The 17,120-nt window shown below is 40.0% G+C and overlaps 1 protein-coding gene across 2 annotated transcripts in view; it reads right to left on the bottom strand.

Moving 5' to 3' along the window:
- Positions 1–939: 939 nt before the first annotated feature.
- The window catches only part of LOC135227173 (uncharacterized), a 53,971-nt gene continuing 37,790 nt past the window's right edge, over positions 940–17,120 (bottom strand). Inside the window, exons 1-2 of one of the 2 annotated variants that reach the window (XM_023544388.2) lie at positions 9,211–9,366; positions 940–3,053 (exon numbers count right to left, since the gene is read on the bottom strand). In XM_023544388.2, the coding sequence (XP_023400156.2) occupies positions 1,943–2,977 (1,035 nt within the window). In that variant the 5' untranslated portion in view covers positions 2,978–3,053; positions 9,211–9,366 and the 3' untranslated portion in view covers positions 940–1,942. Of the gene's footprint in view, positions 3,054–9,210; positions 9,367–17,120 lie in introns of those variants that run through there. The other variant, XM_064290023.1, reaches the window with a different exon arrangement.

Below are 17,120 nucleotides of genomic sequence, written 5' to 3'. Positions count from 1 at the left end.
TATCTTCTAAGTTTCCTGTCCTGTAGAACAATCTACAGCGTGAAAAAAAAATTACAGGCAACATTTTAACTGTTTAGGATATGATTTTGCCCTGTTATCTTGATCTTAACCTGTTTTACTAAATTTTCTTTGTAAAAAAGGAGCACAAGCACCCCTTCACCTAAAATCTGCTAAATATTAAAACCCAATTTCTTAGGTCATTTCCTGAAAACACTACACCTTATCATGAAAACACTGATCCCTGCCTTCTTGGTTCTGCTTATAGATTTAATAGGTCTTCATGAAGAACTTTCAAAACTGCATGTATGTAATATATCAAGCATTTATCAGACAAAATATTCCACGAAAAAACCACCACTATTCATAAAGATGCTGTCATGGATTGAATTATGTCCCCCCAAAAATGTATCAACTCGGTTAGGCCATGATCCCCAGTACTGTGTGGTTGTCCTCCATTTTGTGATTGTAATTTTATGTTGAGAGGATTAGGGTGGGATTGTAACAACACCCTTACTCTCTCAAGAAATAAAAGGGAAGCAAGCAGAGAGTTGGAGACCTCATACCACCAAGAAAGCAGCACAGGGGGCAGACTATGTCCTTTGGACCCAGGCTCCCTGCACCTGAGAAGCTCCTCAACCAGGGAAAGACTGAGGACAAGGACCTTCCTCCAGAGCTGAGACTGAAAGCCTTCCCTGGAGCTGATGTCCTGAATTTGGACTTGTAACCTAGTAGACGATGAGAAAATAAATTTCTCTTCATTAAAGCCATCCACTTGTGGTATTTCTGCTACAGCAGCACTAGGTAACTAAGACAGATGGTTCAACGTTTACTAAATCGCACAACCCTTTTCTTCTATGTAATAGCCTTGTAATCTCTACTTACGTAGGCTCTAAGCTCCTATTAAAGTTGTAACTTCTTTAATAGAACAGAAATACAAGGTGAGTGACAAATGTTTATTCATTTAGTTTTTTTAAACAGCTTTATCAAGATAGTTCACACCACATTTAAAGTGTACATACAATTCAATGGCTTTTAGTATGTTCAGATGTGAAATCACCAATTTTAGAATGTATTTATAATCTCAAAAATACACCTGTAAAAAAAAATAAAAAAATAAACCTGTACCCTTAACTATCACTCCCTTACCCGCCCACCAGTCTGAAGCAACCACTAATCTACTCCCTCTGTGGACTTGCCTATTCTAGATATTAACATAAAGAGTCACATAGTAGGTGGTCTTTTGTGATTGACTTCTTGCACTAGCATGTTTTCAAAGTCTGCTCACGTTACTGCTTGAAGTTTTCTTACAAGGCCCTCAGAACCACCTGTGCAGCCCTTAAAACATGACATATTCACACGCTCAATCTCACTATGACCAGCCCTTTCTGAGCCTCCTCATCCCAGAGTACTGAAGTACTCATTTTTAAAAATATTTACAGTAACTCAGCTCTGAAGATATTGTTGCACTATTTAAAATCAAGAAACAGATATTAAAACAAAAATAAAAAAACCTTCCACATCTTGGCTATTCCTCCAACTCCCCCTGAAATGTAACTCTTCCATCTCTCTTTCCAGTTTCCATAATGAAAATTTCTTATCTTCAAGGCTACCCTCAAAAGCTAGTTCCAAGGAACTACTTCCTGATCTTGCAAACATATAATCCTCCACTGAAAGCCTACAGCCCCCATTTTTGTTTTGATGTCTTACATGTCACTTAATCTCCCTCATATCCTAGTCATTCAAAAAACTATCATTTTATTGTTTGCTTTACACTCTCCTCTTCACTTCCTTTCTAAATGCCTTCATGGATCTAATCTTTGTGTGCCTCACAGCAGCTATTAAATTGCCTCTCCAGATTTCTTGTTTCTTCTTCGGGTTTGTGTTTCTTATTTGTTGGTTGGGGCGGGGGGGTATGGATTTTTTTTTAAGCAACAAAAACTCATTAATCATCATCTGTGGATGACTCTGCCTCTGTCGGTGTCTGTGACACTTGGTCACTCACCTCACCGCTGATGCATAGGGAGTGTAGTGTTGCCCGCTCTTCGCGTGAGATTTTACGCTCAAAAGCACTTTTGAGTGTGCTTTCAGGGAGACCTCCCCTAATGTGTTTCCCTGCTCTATAGTTGCGCATAGTTGGTGTTGTCTCTGCTGCGTGGTACAGAGCCGCAGATGCCAGGTTTGGAAATGCTGCCGTCTTCACCTTCTGGGCTTCAGGGTGTTTGATTGCCTTGGCATAAGGAAACCATTCTCCAGTTTTTTCACGAAGTCTCTCATATGCTTCATAGAACTTGGGTATCTCCTCTTTTACTTCAGGTATTAGGATCAAGCTCGAATCACACTCGTTAAGGAACCTCTTAATAGCACTGAGAGTAGTCATCTGTGACCATCGAGCCACCATATGGACTTGCACCATCATCTGTTCAGCTGGACCTGTGAATTTGGTACTTAAAATTCTACGCAAGACTCTATGACACCAGGGCTGAAGAGACAAGTAGATGACATAAGCAGACACATTAATAGCAGGATACGGTGTGTGCTCCATGTCTGTATTGACTGCCACCTTAAACGCTTTGAACCTGTTTTCTGCAGTCCTCATATGGCTATTGTCCCGTGAGTCCTTGAACAAAGCGATGAGAATGTTCAGCGTTGCATGGTATAATCCAAGCCTATGTTCCGGATCATCGGGAACTTCAGGGATTGACAGCTGAGGGGTGCCATATAACTGCATTTGCCAAGTAACTGCTTCTCCAGTAATGACAGGGGTGACCTTGACAACAGGACCTTTGAAGGTTGGGAAAACAGCAGATAAGACAGTCATGCACAGGGTCCTAATAGTTCGTTTTCGCCTCATTTCTGGAGAGTATAGCATTGCCAGGGCAAGCCGATGTCTGTCAGCAGCAGGCAGAGCAACGATCCTCTTGGCCTCTCTGGAAAAAGGGTGCACAGGCACCGCGTCGTCATCTGAACCAGTCGCCATCTGTCTGATTTGGTTAGGCTTGTGGAGGGAATCCTCTGCAGACGTTCTAGGAAAGTTTCTGAGTATTTTAAGTTACCTAAATTGAGAAATGACAGTAAAATGGTTTATTAAAAAACAAAACAAATCTGCTACATCACTGCTACCAAGCCATTCTGTTGTCTGAGCAAACAAAGCAGCTCCCACTTACTCACTCTGGACTTTCTGGAAACCTGAGTAAAATGATGCTCACTACTAGACTACTTAACAGATAATTTAAGTACACTTTCAAGGAACCTACAACCCACAAAAATACCGAAAAACTGTATGAAAACGTCAATGATCATGATTAAAAACTCTAAGCTTTGTAGGCTTTTCTTATCCTTCAGTGTTGTTTTTAATTATTTATGGGTGGTAAACCTATAAATCAGCCCCAGTTGTGAATATACGAAAACAGTGCTCTACATTACTTTGCACTCAAAGTTTACAGCTGTAACTAGTAGTACTGAACCTGCTGGGACAAAAATTAACACTCTCCTTAGTATTTCATCCCAAACTGAAAAACTGTCTAATTCACTATCTCAATATACAGTTCTCCATTATAAAATTCATCAACGATCATTTTTTCTTGTGGCTCTAGGGACAGTGCCTGAATCCTGGGAGATATACAGTAATGATGAAGTTGTGCACTTGGAGTCAAGTTAGAATTCTCCTATCATTTCCTACCTGATGTACTTTGGGTAATTTATTCTTTTCCTCACCTACAAAATTTAAAAATCCAGGGTCTTATAACTACCTACTGAACATATCCACCTAGACATCAAGTATGTCTCTCAAACTTCCACGTCTAGAAGTGAGCTCCTGATCTCTCCTCTGATGCACACACCCAAATCCACTTTTCTCCGTTTCAGTAAATGGCTGCCCCATTCTTGCAGCTGCATCTTTTCTCTATAATCCATATTCAGAAAATCAAAAACAGCCATTTGGCCATACCTTAAAAATATTTCTAGACCGATAAAACTGTAAAAATATTTCTAGACCGATAAAACTGTACTTCCCCCCCCCCCCCCCGCCACCTTAGGATGGTACATTACTCCTTTTAACTATAATAATCCTTTTATTCTTGCAAAGGTAAAGCTATCACACACTCAAAACGTAATCTTCCCCAGGGCACTTCTCATAGCTTTTGTACACATTATGCATCCTGGAACTGTCCTCCTGTCTCTCCAGGGTCACATATCAACTTTAGCCAACCAGACAATGAGAAGAGTATAAGGCACCTTCATGATTTCAACTTACTGCCACTGCTACTAAAAAAGCCTGGAAAAAAAATTGCCTCTAACACAAAATACAGCAAAGGAACTGATATTCCCTCTACAGATCACAAATACCACTAAAAATTTTCACTCAAGAGACAGTATAAAAAAAAAAAAAAAAAAAACCTTAATAGCAGGCGGGAAAGGGAAAATACTGGGGACAGAGAAGTGGTTTCCCTTATTATTGCTTTACCATTACCATCCAGTCAATTCCGACTCAAAGCGACCCTATAGGACACAGCAGAACTGCTCCACAGGGTTTCCCCCAGGCTGTAATCTTCACAGAAGCAGACTGACTGCCACATTTTTCTCCAGCAGAGCGGATGGTGGACTCAAACCTCTGGCTTTTGGTTAGCAATCAAGTGCTTCAACCACTGTACCACCAGAACTACTTAGTATTATGGCTTTTTTCTTTTCTTTCTGGTCTTTTGACTAAACACAACTGACATGAAGTTTGCATTTTAATTCCAAGGGTTTTTAGAGCATAAAGCTTAGCTTAGCTGCAGGGGTTTTATTATATCTGAGCAAATGAATACCAACATTCTTCAGAGAAAAAACAATGCAGTAACACATATCCCTAGCAATTCTTCCTGCTCCTTGACAGGTGGGACAAGTGACACTATCTTTTCCTCTGAATCCCACATAAAGAAACTGAGAGACATCTTCACTTTCTCCATCTTCATTAAGGACTTCACTACTAACCAATCCATTCCCTATTTTCAGTTGATATGACTCCATCATAAGCATTGTCTTTATTTGAACACAGCAGCAAAGGAGAAAAAGATTTTTCCCATGTCTACAGAAAAACAAAAGCCTTACAGTAAACTTCAAGAAAAAAGTACTCTAAAAATCACTACTACATGTTTAATTTAATTAATTTGAAATGAATTTCAAGGGGAGGTTCAAATTCTTTTTTGAAATAAGAATTATATGCCATTGAAACACCAAAAACAAGTAAACCATTTACTAGACTTCAGAAGTGGTTTTCAAAAAAAATTATGAAATTCTGTCAGTCTTGTGATAATTAAACATTCATACATTAACAAAGGTCTATACTGAAGAGAATCACATGGGCTTCATTTGCCTTAGAATAAAAGAAAAACATTCTACGTTTCAAACAATTACTACTAAAGGCAAAAGTTGCTTTGGGGAGACTACAAGTAGATATACTTAAATGTACTATCAGCTAATATCAAAGTAGTTTTCTCAGCCTTTTAAGTTTCATGCCCCTTTGTAGTAAATAACATTGATATTTCTTCCCACCCTCAACCCCACCCTCAGATTTCCTATTTTAATCTTTTAAGCACTTGCACCCAACATAACTCAAAAACAAATTCTGCAGATTTTTCTTTCAACAGCAGGCAGTTAAAATTATGAAGATAAATTCCAAAATATTATATATAACTCATACTAACTAATATAGATAACTCATATAACTAATACTAAGCAGCAAAATTTGGAACATTAATTTCAAAATTTTAGGATGACAGTGTCAAAAATAACACAGGGAAAACTAAGTATAAAATTTAAAAGCATGTAAGAAAAAGTAATTAATACTAATACCTATACAAAAAAAAGAAAACACCTCTACAGGTAGGTAATACAATAACATTGCAGCTAAGGTCGTACGATTTTAAGATTGAGAGGAATTTATAAGTCATATAACACAACAAAAACAAGCGCCAACAGACAAAATGTATAAACGGGACCTCATAAAAATTATTTTTGTTCAAAAGACTTTATTAAAAAAAGTGAAAAGATTTTGGAGAGTGGTGTCTGGGGTCTTCTTAAATGCTAGCAAGTGGCCATCTAAGATGCATCGATTGGTCTCAACCCACCTGGACAAAAGGAGAATGAAAAACACCAAAGACACAAGGTAATGATGAGCCCAAGAGACAGAAAGGGCCACATAAACCAGAGACTACATCAGCCTGAGACCAGAAGAACTAGATGGTGGCTGGCTACAACTGACGACTGCCCTGACAGGGAACACAACAGAGAATCCTTGAGCAAGCAGGACAGCAGTGGGACGCAGACCTCAAGTTCTTGTAAAAAGACCAGACTTAATGGTCTGACTGAGACTAGAAGGACCCTGGAGGTCATGGTCCCCAGACCTTCTGTTAGCCCAAGACAGGAATTCCCAAAGCCAACTCTTCAGACAGGGATTGGACTGGACTATGGGATACAAAACGATACTGAAGAGTGAGCTTCTTGGATGAAGTAGACACATGAAACTACGTGGGCGGCTCCTGTCTAAAAGGGAGATGAGAGGGCAGAGGTGGTCAGAAGCTGGCAAAATGGACACAAAAATACAGAGTGGAGGGAAGGAGTGTACTGCCTCATTACGGGGAGAGCAACAAGGAGTATACAGCAAGGTGTATATAAATTTTTGTATGACAGACTAAAAAAAAAGTGAAAAGATAACCCACAGGATGGGAGAAAAATTTCAGGAACCATATATCCAATAATGCTAATAGTCAAAATACACTTTAAAACTTCTACAACTTAACGACAACACACACAATCAAAAAACAGGCAAAGGACCTGAACGGACATTTCACCAAAGAAGATATTCAAATGGCCAACAACACATGACAAATTGCTCAGTATTATTAGCCATTAGAGACACAAACAAAAACTACAAGATACCACCTCATCCCTATTAGAATGGCAATGATTAAAAACTAAATAAAAAAGGGAAATAGGTGTGGCAAAACTGGAACCCTCATCCATTGCTGGTGGGAATGTAAAATGGTACAGCTGCTATGGAAAACTTCTGCAGTTCCTCAAAAAGTTGAACAAATTACTACCATATAACCCAGCAATCCCAACCCTAGGTACGTACCCATTAGTTAAAGTTCGACTATAAACAGAAACCTGGGCACCACTTTTCACAACAGCTAAAAGGTGGAAACAATCAAAATTTCCATCAACAGATGAACAGATACACTAAATCTGGTACATACACACTCCTCCATAAAGAGAAATGCAAGTCACAACATGGATGAACCTTGAAAACATCCTGCTGAGTGAAATAAGTCAGTCCCAAAAGGACAAATACTGTATGATCTCACAGGAAATAATCAAATAAATGTATCACTGGTTAACAGGGGAGGGTGGGAGGGAAAAGGGAGTTTTTGCTTAGGAGGCATTAAGTTTATGTTAACGGTGGTGGAATGATTTGAAAGATAGGAAGAATGGGTGCACAACTTGAAAAATGTAATCAATGGTACATGTAGTAATTGCTAAGATGGCATATGTTACATATATTTTCTCCATAAAAGACAAAGTCATATAATCCAATCTGCCAATTTCTGGAGGGAAAGTTAAATAAAGGGAGAAGGCAGAATTATAAAATATTTCCTCTCTAAATTTGATCATATATCTCTCATCGGTTCCTAAAAACAGATTAGATATTGGTACAAAGGGATAAATTATGTCTTTTAAAAATCCTCATCTTTTGATGAGGAAAACTGACACTTTCAACAATTCTATTCATCCAACTGTATGAAAAAAAGTTTACTTTTTAAAACTGGCCCACCTCCCATTTGTTACAGTCACTCAAACACAGCACAGTGAGGGGAAACTATACTATTACACAAGCTTAAAACGGTCAAATGAGAAGTAAAGATGCTGTTTCTCTCTGTCTCAATTAAAAAACCCATTTTTTTTTTATGTACAAGTTGTTCATATAAGTTCATAACAAATGACCTATACCTTCTAAAAAAGCCTATCTTTTGATTTGGCTTAATTACATTTAATTCGAGCCAAACCAATCAATACTTGCAAGCTACAGGTGGTTCAAAGGTGAATTAGCATCCCTGTCCCACAGGGTCCCTGAGTCAGAATTGACTGGATGATAATGGGTTTTTCTGTTTGTTTGTTTGTTTTGGTGGCGCAGTGGATAAGAGCTCTGCTGCTAACCTTTGACTCCACCAGCGGCTCCTGAGAAACCCTATGGGGGCGATTCTACTCTGCCCTATAAGGTCACTATGAGTCGGAAATACTCCATGGCAACATGTTTGGTTTTTTGGTCCCATACTTGACCTTGAAGGATTGTGGAATACTACATGAGCTGGGTTCAGTGGGCCTCACAATCTTGGCCTCAAGAGGCAACCGGCTCTAGGATCTGATGGGGCGGGGGGTGTAATGTACATCCCATTGGAAGGCCTTTTGGGGGGAAAAGCACAGAAGGCAAAGTCAAATGGCTCTCAGCCTGGCCTGTTCTCTATCCTTATTGAACAGTTGTCTGATAGGGTCTGCCTCTTGTCCGTCAAAGCTAATGGACAAGCGCCATCCTTTATCAGATACTAGGCATCCCCTCCTCCTTGGCAGATTTTCTTCTGAGCACTGAGAGTTCAATTAGGTTTATTCTTGGAGACACGTTGATTTATTAAGAGGTGTCAGACACCTTTTCCTCATCCCTATGCTCAACGCTTTTATCGCAGTCTCTTAATTTACTGAAAACCAACGCTGATATCAGAGTCAGAATAGGAAAAATTAATAAAAATATAATACCCCTTTCTTAGTAGGCCGGGATCCCCTGCGCAAAACACTAATTTCAGTTCTGTAAGGGCTTGAAATATTGCGAAGCCAGCACTTTTCAAAAGGGCTTTGAACAAATCCTAGCTCATGGCCTACTCTGTAAGGGGAAAAAAAAAACACCAGGGGGAAAGTAAAAAAAAAAAATCAGGGGCCTGCTGGCGGATCACGGCTCGGGGGCCTGGAACCAACCCCAACCGCCCGACTTGCGCCGAACCGGGAGCCCCTTAGCAGACGGCGCGGCCCCGCAGGGATAAATCACGCGACACCTCCACCTCCCAGCCCAGCACGCTGCCCGTCCCCTGACGGCCTCCCCTCCTCCTCCCCGTCGGCCCGTCTCTTCCGTGACGCCGCCGTTGGCCTTCTTCCAGAAAGGGCTGCGAGTCTGGGGTAGCTCACCGGCACGCTGGACGCTGCGCAGTCCCGGGCTGTTCCGACGCGAACAGGCCGGAGGACGGCTCACCAAGGCCGCAGTCGTAGGCCCGGGGGTGGGAACACAGGGGCTGCAACGTGGGATGCCGCAGGCTTGCGGTGGGGGAAGCGGCAGCAAGTAGACGTCATCAGCTGAGGCCGGCGCCTGCGCAGAGTGTTCCCTAAAGGTGCAGAAGCTAGCACAACGCATGCGTCCGTGCTCGGCCTTCCTTAAGCCGAAGAGCTATGTAGAATGTGCGCTTTACCGATCTCCCCAACTCAACTCCGTTTGTCCAGCTTTGAAAGTAAAACGTAGCCACTCTAATGCTGGAAGCTTCAAAAATAGTCCCTCCTTCTTGCTTTCCTAACAGACGATTTCGTCTTGTAAAGGGATAAAACACACGCTCTCAGTTGAGCAGCCTCCTGGCCCACGCTCTGGGAGTCGTCCCTGATACCTGCCTCAGACACACGTCCGGCATCCAAAAAGTTGCAACTATTTTAACCTAGCACCTCTTGCACACTAGAAAAGGGAAACTGCAAAGGAACAATACCCCTGGTTTTTGTTTGGTTTTGCTCATACCCTCTAATATGCATGCAGATAGACCCCATATGATAATTTATTTTTGACATGCGTTAAAAAAAAAAGCAGGATGCAATAGACAACAGAATCTATAATATAAAAATACGATGTAATCACATACAGATGTAAGTGTATAGTTATATGTGCCTTGAAATGGAAGGAAATACACACACTAGCAAGAGGGTCAAAATCAGGATCAGTACAAAAAGGTAAGCATGGGCGATGTCTCGGAGGGTTCTTAACGTGAAAGTTGGGCAACCAAAAAAGAGAAAGCTACTCTCAAAAGTTCATACATGTCTTTCACCAACCAGGAAATGCATGGAGCAGCAGTGTCTGGAGCTTTTTACTGGCTTCGGTACTTAAGCATGATTGAATCATGCTCCCCTCCTTCTCTCCCTGAGGTCAGCTGGTATTAGGCCATGATGATGGTCTTTAGGGTCAGGCCAGCCCCCACATTAACATAAACCCTCAGGTGATGCTCAGGGGTTTTAATAGGCACTGAATTTGCTCAAGAAATTCCAATGATTATCTTTCAGAAACCAAAGAAAAAGGCCAAATTGCTCTCTGTAAAGTGATTCATTAACACACTAAGTTGGAAGGGACATGTTGGCATTGTGAGGCCAACAGCCTCCGGGCACCATTACCAACCCCCAACTTGCAAGTAGAGTAGCTTGAGCCATCTCCCCTTCTAACTGGTTTCTCCAGATGTTTTTTCGACAACAGGCCAACTTCCTGCCCAAGATAAAAAAAAAAAAAAAAAACAGACCACAGAATCAGTTAAGACCAAATTGGTCCCGCCTCAGGTAGCAGAGCCATCAACCCCATCCTCTGAGTGACCCCAGAACCTTTCTTCCACCTGAAGAAACTAAACTTTAGCGGCCCAGGATCGGGGGAAGACTTTCAGAAGGGAGGGGTCTGGGCCTAAGATTTGGTTTGAAAGCCTTCCTTTTGGACTGAGCAAGCACACAGATGGAGCCGCCCATGAACGCCTTTCCGGGACAAACCAATCAGTGACCACTTCCCACCAGGACACTTCCTCGGTTCTTGCCCCTTATAAAAACTGTTTCAGCCATTGTTCAGGGAGCCATCTTGTCAGCCTAAGTCCCAGTGTGCGCATTTGTTTGGCCAACCAAATAAAGCTTCATCTTTGGCTTTCACCCGTTTAGTGTCTCTGTGGCTGCGCTGGAACCCATGGTAACAATGGGTTTGGGTAGGTTGAATTTTCTAATTTTTGTATAATTTAACATGCATTATTTTTAAATGAAAAAATTTATTTTTTTAATTCCCAAGGCTTAACCACTTTTCTCTCAAGTAAGTTCATCACTTAAAACACGTTGACCAAACCATTGGAGTTCACACAGGAGTAAATCTTTATAAGAGAAGATTCTTTAAAAAGCAGTATAGTGCATGATTAGGGTCGAAGACTTAGCCGACTGCGTGGAGTTGAGCCCCAGCCTGGTTAGGACTTACTAATTGGAAACCCTGGTGGTGTAGTGGTTAAGTGCTACAGTTGCTAACCAAGAGGTCTGCAGTTCCTATCTGCCAGGCGCTCCTTGGAAGCTCTATGGGGCAGTTCTACTCTGTCCTATAGGGTCGCTATGAGTCGGAATCAACTCCACGGGAGTGGGTTTAATAGAGTCGGTGGAACAGTGAGCAAGATATTTAACTTCTTTATAAGAAAATATTATCTGTAAATTGGAGATGGTAATAGTACATACCTCAGGGTTGTACACGTTCAGGAGCCTGACACTTGTAAGGAACTCAGTAAACATCAAATATTATTTATGACAGAATTACAGCCTATAAAGCAATAAAGTATTTTAAAGACAGATATTGAACGCTGAGTGCATTTGCTCCTGTACTCCCAGTTTTCAACATTAAAGCACATTTTGAAAGAAAAAAATTTCCAATTGTTTAGTTAACAATGATTTACTATATTCTGATTTCAGTACCAGTCTTGTGTGCTATCAGGTATGAAAGTCATATCATTTTAAGAATTTTTGGTGAAGATACTAAAAGGAAATCTTCTCCCAAACCAGACAACCTCTCTACAAAAATAAAAGAGAAAGAACACTTTAATATTGAATAAGCATTAAATCAGAATGTGATGCATCACAGGCAATCTGCTAAAGAGATTGCAAAGACAGAAATCTTAACAATTAAATATTTAAGGGGATACAATCCATTACATTCATATTTTCTAGATAGTTGTTAATTTTCTAATCTTTTGGACCCAGAGATAGGACTGGGCCATTTGAATTTATGCTAATCCCCTTCCTAGGAAGAGGAAGATGGAGGAGGATCACCTGAAATTATACTCCAGAGAGGTAGCTGCCAGACTTTTGAGGAGATCTCTTAGATTTGCATACTATTCAAAGAAACAAATAAGTTACAATTACAAGTTATCTAAAGTGAATTCTGAAAGAACAGAGCAGGAGGAGAGCTTCTTCCCTGTTTTCAATGGGGATAATTAAAACTTCTTATATTCAATTTGAATTTTTCCTTACAGAGTCCAGTATAACTTAGAGTAGTAAGAAAACCATCATTGCTGAATGATTTCTGGTTATAATTACCATTGCTGCTCAAACTAAGGGATTTCTCCAGGTTGAATGGAAATCTTTTTTTCTGTACAATGGTCCTGGATCAACAATGGGCTCAAACATAGCAACAATTGTGAGGGTGGAGCAGGACTGGGCAGTGTTTCATTCTACATAGTGTTATAGAAAAAAACTCCAACGCTGTTTCAAGTTAAAACAGATTTATTAAGGGTTTAAAACAATTGGAATTGGGTAACTACACATAGCCCACTGGAAATAGAACCAGGTAGTCCAAGTGCAGTTGGTTATACAAGTATTTTTAACCTAACTCGACTGTTCCAGGTCCGCTTGGCAAGGCCATAGATACACAAAATGGGTGAAAGTGAAAGAAGAAGCTTTATTTGGTTGGCCAAACAAAGGAGCACACCATCACTTGCATCACCAAGATGGCTCCCTGAACAATGGCGGAAACAGTGTTAGGGAAAGGGTCCTACGGAAAGGAGCAAGGTCATTAATCAGTCTGGCCGGAAAAAGATGTCCCAGGGCGTTCCATCATCTGCACTTGGTCAGTCCAATAGGGGAGAGTCTCTCAAACTAGGGCTTAGGCTCAGACCCCTCGTGTCCGAATCTTGGCCCGCTAAAATTTGGCTCTGTCCAGCAGGAGAAGAGTTCTGGGTGACCCTGGAACTTTCCTCCTGCTGAAGAGAAAGAAAATTTTTATTACTGAATAAGCATTAAATCAGTATAATACATCACGTGCAGTTTGCTAAAGAGAGTTCATAGAAAGGAATCTTACTCTTCAGATAGGTAAATGGATACAACCCATTACGTTCATGTTTTCAAGATAAAATTACTAATTTTCTAATACACTTATGGCAGGATATCTTAAATTATGCTTATCTTGTGGGAAACTGGGAGGTAAAGGTATGAAGGTCCTTGATGATTACATTTCGAAAAAGATGGCTCCCAGGCCTATAAGGAAACATCCTTGATTTACATTTTCAAAGAGACAGAAAAAGAATTTACAATTACAGGTTACTCATTGCCATAGAGTCAATTCCCACTCATAGGGCCCCTTTAGTACAGAGTAGAACTGCCCCACAGGGTTTCTAAGGCTATAATCTTTATGGAAGCAGACTGCCACATCTTTCTCCTTCAGAGTGGCTGGTGGGTTCAAACTGCCAACCTTTTAGTTAGCAGCCAAGTGCTTAACAATTACTAAGCCTCGTTAATATTTAGCATAATGCCTGGCTAATAATCAATAATCGACAGCAATAGGGTCACTATTAGTCAGAATCAATTCGATGGCAATGGTTTTCTTTGTTTGTTTTTTGGCTTTCAGTATACTGCAAGCACAATAATTCTATTCAATTTTTTGGGACAGATAAATATACTAATTAGAAAATGAGATCTAAGTGAGCAGGGACACTGGTCATCACTGAGCATATTTTACTAAATATTACCCAGTAATATTTTTAATATCTAGATATTGCTTACTAATGTGTAGAAGCACCCCAAATTAATTTAGGGCTCCCAGTATGAGATGGTGGCTATGCTAAGATCTGCGGCCAGAACTCCATTTTGAATCAAAAGTATCATCTGTGTCAAGAATGAAGCCTATCATTTCTGTAATTCCTCACTGTACCCTGAGAAAATTACTTGGTGAACAATTTTAGAGGAGAATGTAATTTTGCTTGCTTAAGAATATACCCTGCTCAGGAAACTGAGTCCAAAACAATTCTCAGAACAGATGCTTACTCAAGATAAACCTTAGAATCATGTGTGTCTTCTCTGTGGTAATGCAAGGAGGGTCTCATGATCATTTCTAGGCCAGATGGACCCAATTTAATGACTACTTTGTAACTTTTTTTGTAACTTTAAACAAAACTCTTCAGATGTACCCTCTGATGTACCAATCAGATGTCCCCTCACCTAATTTTGTAACCATTGCTGGAAAAATGGCATGGCTGAGTCCTCTGACCTCCTCTTAACTTCACAAGGGGGAAGGAGAATCAAGATCAACAGCCCAAGGCTGATTGCTACGAGGCAGAGGTCAGACATGCCTTGCTCTGCCATCTTTACCAATTCTGTCACAATCATCCTTCCCACAGCACTTTATACTTTTCTGCTGAGTTTGGTAATTCATTGCAATGGCCACACAAATCTCACAGACAATATTCACAATTATGGGGTTTATTAGGGAAGTAACAGGTTACAATTCAGATTCCAGAACACTCAGGATACAGTTCTTCCATGAGGACAGCCTCTTCTTAGCCACGCCCACAGGCACACCTCTCTCTGGGCACCAATCAATGTAATGGCACTAAGTAGATAATTAGGCAACAAAGCTCTATAAGTCAATCATTGGTAAGGTTCCACTTTGTTATCCTGCCTTTGACAATGATGTATCTTTACTTCCTTTTGTAACAGTATATTAGCTGCCTCCTGATTGTAATTCAGTGGATTTTGCTAGTTTCTTGTGCCAGATTCACACTGGCAGATCCCTCATTGCAATGATTTTCTTTGTCTCAGTCTTGGCTTCATAAAAATATTTTTTAATCAAATTTGAGTCCGGGGTCTGTTTCCCTGAGACGTTATCTTCAGAGACCCCGAGAAATTGATAACCCAGAGTTCTGGCATCAGCATGAGCCCCCTGAAGCTCATTCATCTCCACAGACTCTTGGGTGTCGCTAGGGTAAGCCCTCTTCAATTCAAGCTCCACTTTGTTGAATAGAGCTTTTTGAGATTTATTGAAGGATCTGGTTTCATTTTGTTCTTACAAGCATTAACCTTTGCTAGTGGCAGTAGTAGAGGTTCTGGGTTTGCGCAAAACACAGCCCTAGAAGTTTTTGGGTTTTTGGAATCTCAGGCTCAAAACCAAGGGCATGGGTCAGCTGGTTAAAAGCTGTTAGGGCAGCCACCAGCAACAGAAAGTGGTTAAAGTCTCCTGTGACAGGATAAGCTAGTTCAGAGGATGGGCCAGAAGCAGTAGGCTACCCGTTGGCCGCAAGACAACACCTCTGCAACTCTCAGACACACATGGTTTAAGCAATACACTCTCCAAACCCCACGGCACACTCCATTAGGATTTTACAGAGTCTGAGAGTCCAAAACTTTGAACAAACTCGAACCTTCTCTGTAAATGATAAATACCATATCTAGGGGACAGTCAGTAAAATATATGGCCACTTTGGGGTTCTTTTGAACTATCTGAACTGAGCCTTTTGTGCAGTAAATTAGAACAGAAAGGCTCCTGAATTAAAAAGCCTTTAAAAGACATCAAGAAAGCAGAATAGCTTCCCTGTAGGTTACTGTATCCAAATTAACAAAACAAAACATAGAGCTAAAATGTCAAAGCCCTGCTCCTATCTGCCCTTTTAAAGTCCATCCTAGTATGGATATTGAGGGTACTTTCCAATTAGAGAAACTACCCAAATATGTTTAAAATAAGAGACTAGGTCTATAGCCGGCAAAATGACAGGCTCAGAAGAAATGAAACCGGGTTTCGTATGGTTGCTACGAAGGAACCCCAGAGGACTGCCTCCCTGCCAAGAGTTTTATTTGACTCTGGGAAACCAAAGTTTCAACCTAATTTTTAACATGGCTCATGAATGAGCCTGGATCCTCCACCCCTACCAGGACGCTGGTTTGGAGTTCATATTTTAAACTGAATATACTAGGAATAATTTAGAATTTCAGTCATTCTTTTGAGAAGACAGGTTCTTTTTCCTACCCATTTTCAGAAAATGAGTTTCCATTTGAGTTGCCTTTTTTTTCCCCTGAGGAAATTTTGTTTAATCCTCAGGTTTTGCTGCAAGATTTAATCTACCTCCTTTTAAGAATCTGGCAAGTTAATAAGTTTATCTAGGACCTGTTTTTTCTGTTAAATTGATTTGATCTCATCCCCCCCAAAATTAATTACTATATACATTTTAAGAAACTGGATTCCCCATATGTTTCTGTTGTATGGTATTGTACAAGCCTGGTTTTTGAGCTGGCCTCACAGACGAGTAAATGTATATGGTTTTTCTGTTTCATTTTATGTTTCTGCCTTGTCTAGTAACTATTATGGGTAATAGTTACTAGGTTTTTTCTTTTCTCATGAAGCAGTCTTTTAAATCTTTTAAGTCTCAGGAGTCAGGCTTTCAGTGGCTACATTGAGAAAAATTTAATATAAATTGGTCTATTTGAAAAGTACGTTAAAAAAAGGATAACTTGATTATTTTTGATTGGTATAACAAGGCCTTAAAGAGACAAATTATTCTAAACTGCTTCTCTGAAGGATCCTGTGAAGTATGCAAAAGTCAGGATTATGAAAATATAATAATTTCCTATTTCTGGGTGGTATTATTAGATTATAATATTTTCTTAAATAACTTGCTATGATTGGTTTAATGACAAGTAAGCATTTATATATATTAAATAATCCTAATATTCCCAAGGATCAATGAAAATAAGTTTGTTCTGACAATGGTTTTTATGTCAACCGTGAAAACAAAATTCTAAAAGAAAAACCTTTCTAAGTAACTTAAGTCAGATATTATATGAAATGTGTGTTATTCAAAGAAAAGACATAATTTTTATTAATTCCAGAAGGACAAGAAATAGAAGGCTCACAAGACTGGGAAAATTTAGACTCCCCTATAGTAGCTTTCTGAGTCCCCATAACTGAGAACACCCAGTGCAAAACAAGAAAAACAAAGTAAGAAGCCCTTCTTAAGTTTTATGACTCTAATTTTCATGGATTAACTTTAGAAAGAGTTTTATAACATCAACAGTTA

This window comes from Loxodonta africana, chromosome 8 (assembly GCF_030014295.1).
Source record: "Loxodonta africana isolate mLoxAfr1 chromosome 8, mLoxAfr1.hap2, whole genome shotgun sequence".
Taxonomy (NCBI): Eukaryota; Metazoa; Chordata; class Mammalia; order Proboscidea; family Elephantidae; genus Loxodonta; species Loxodonta africana.
Note: the sequence above shows the minus strand (reverse complement) of the source record. Positions and strands in the feature narration are given on the sequence as shown.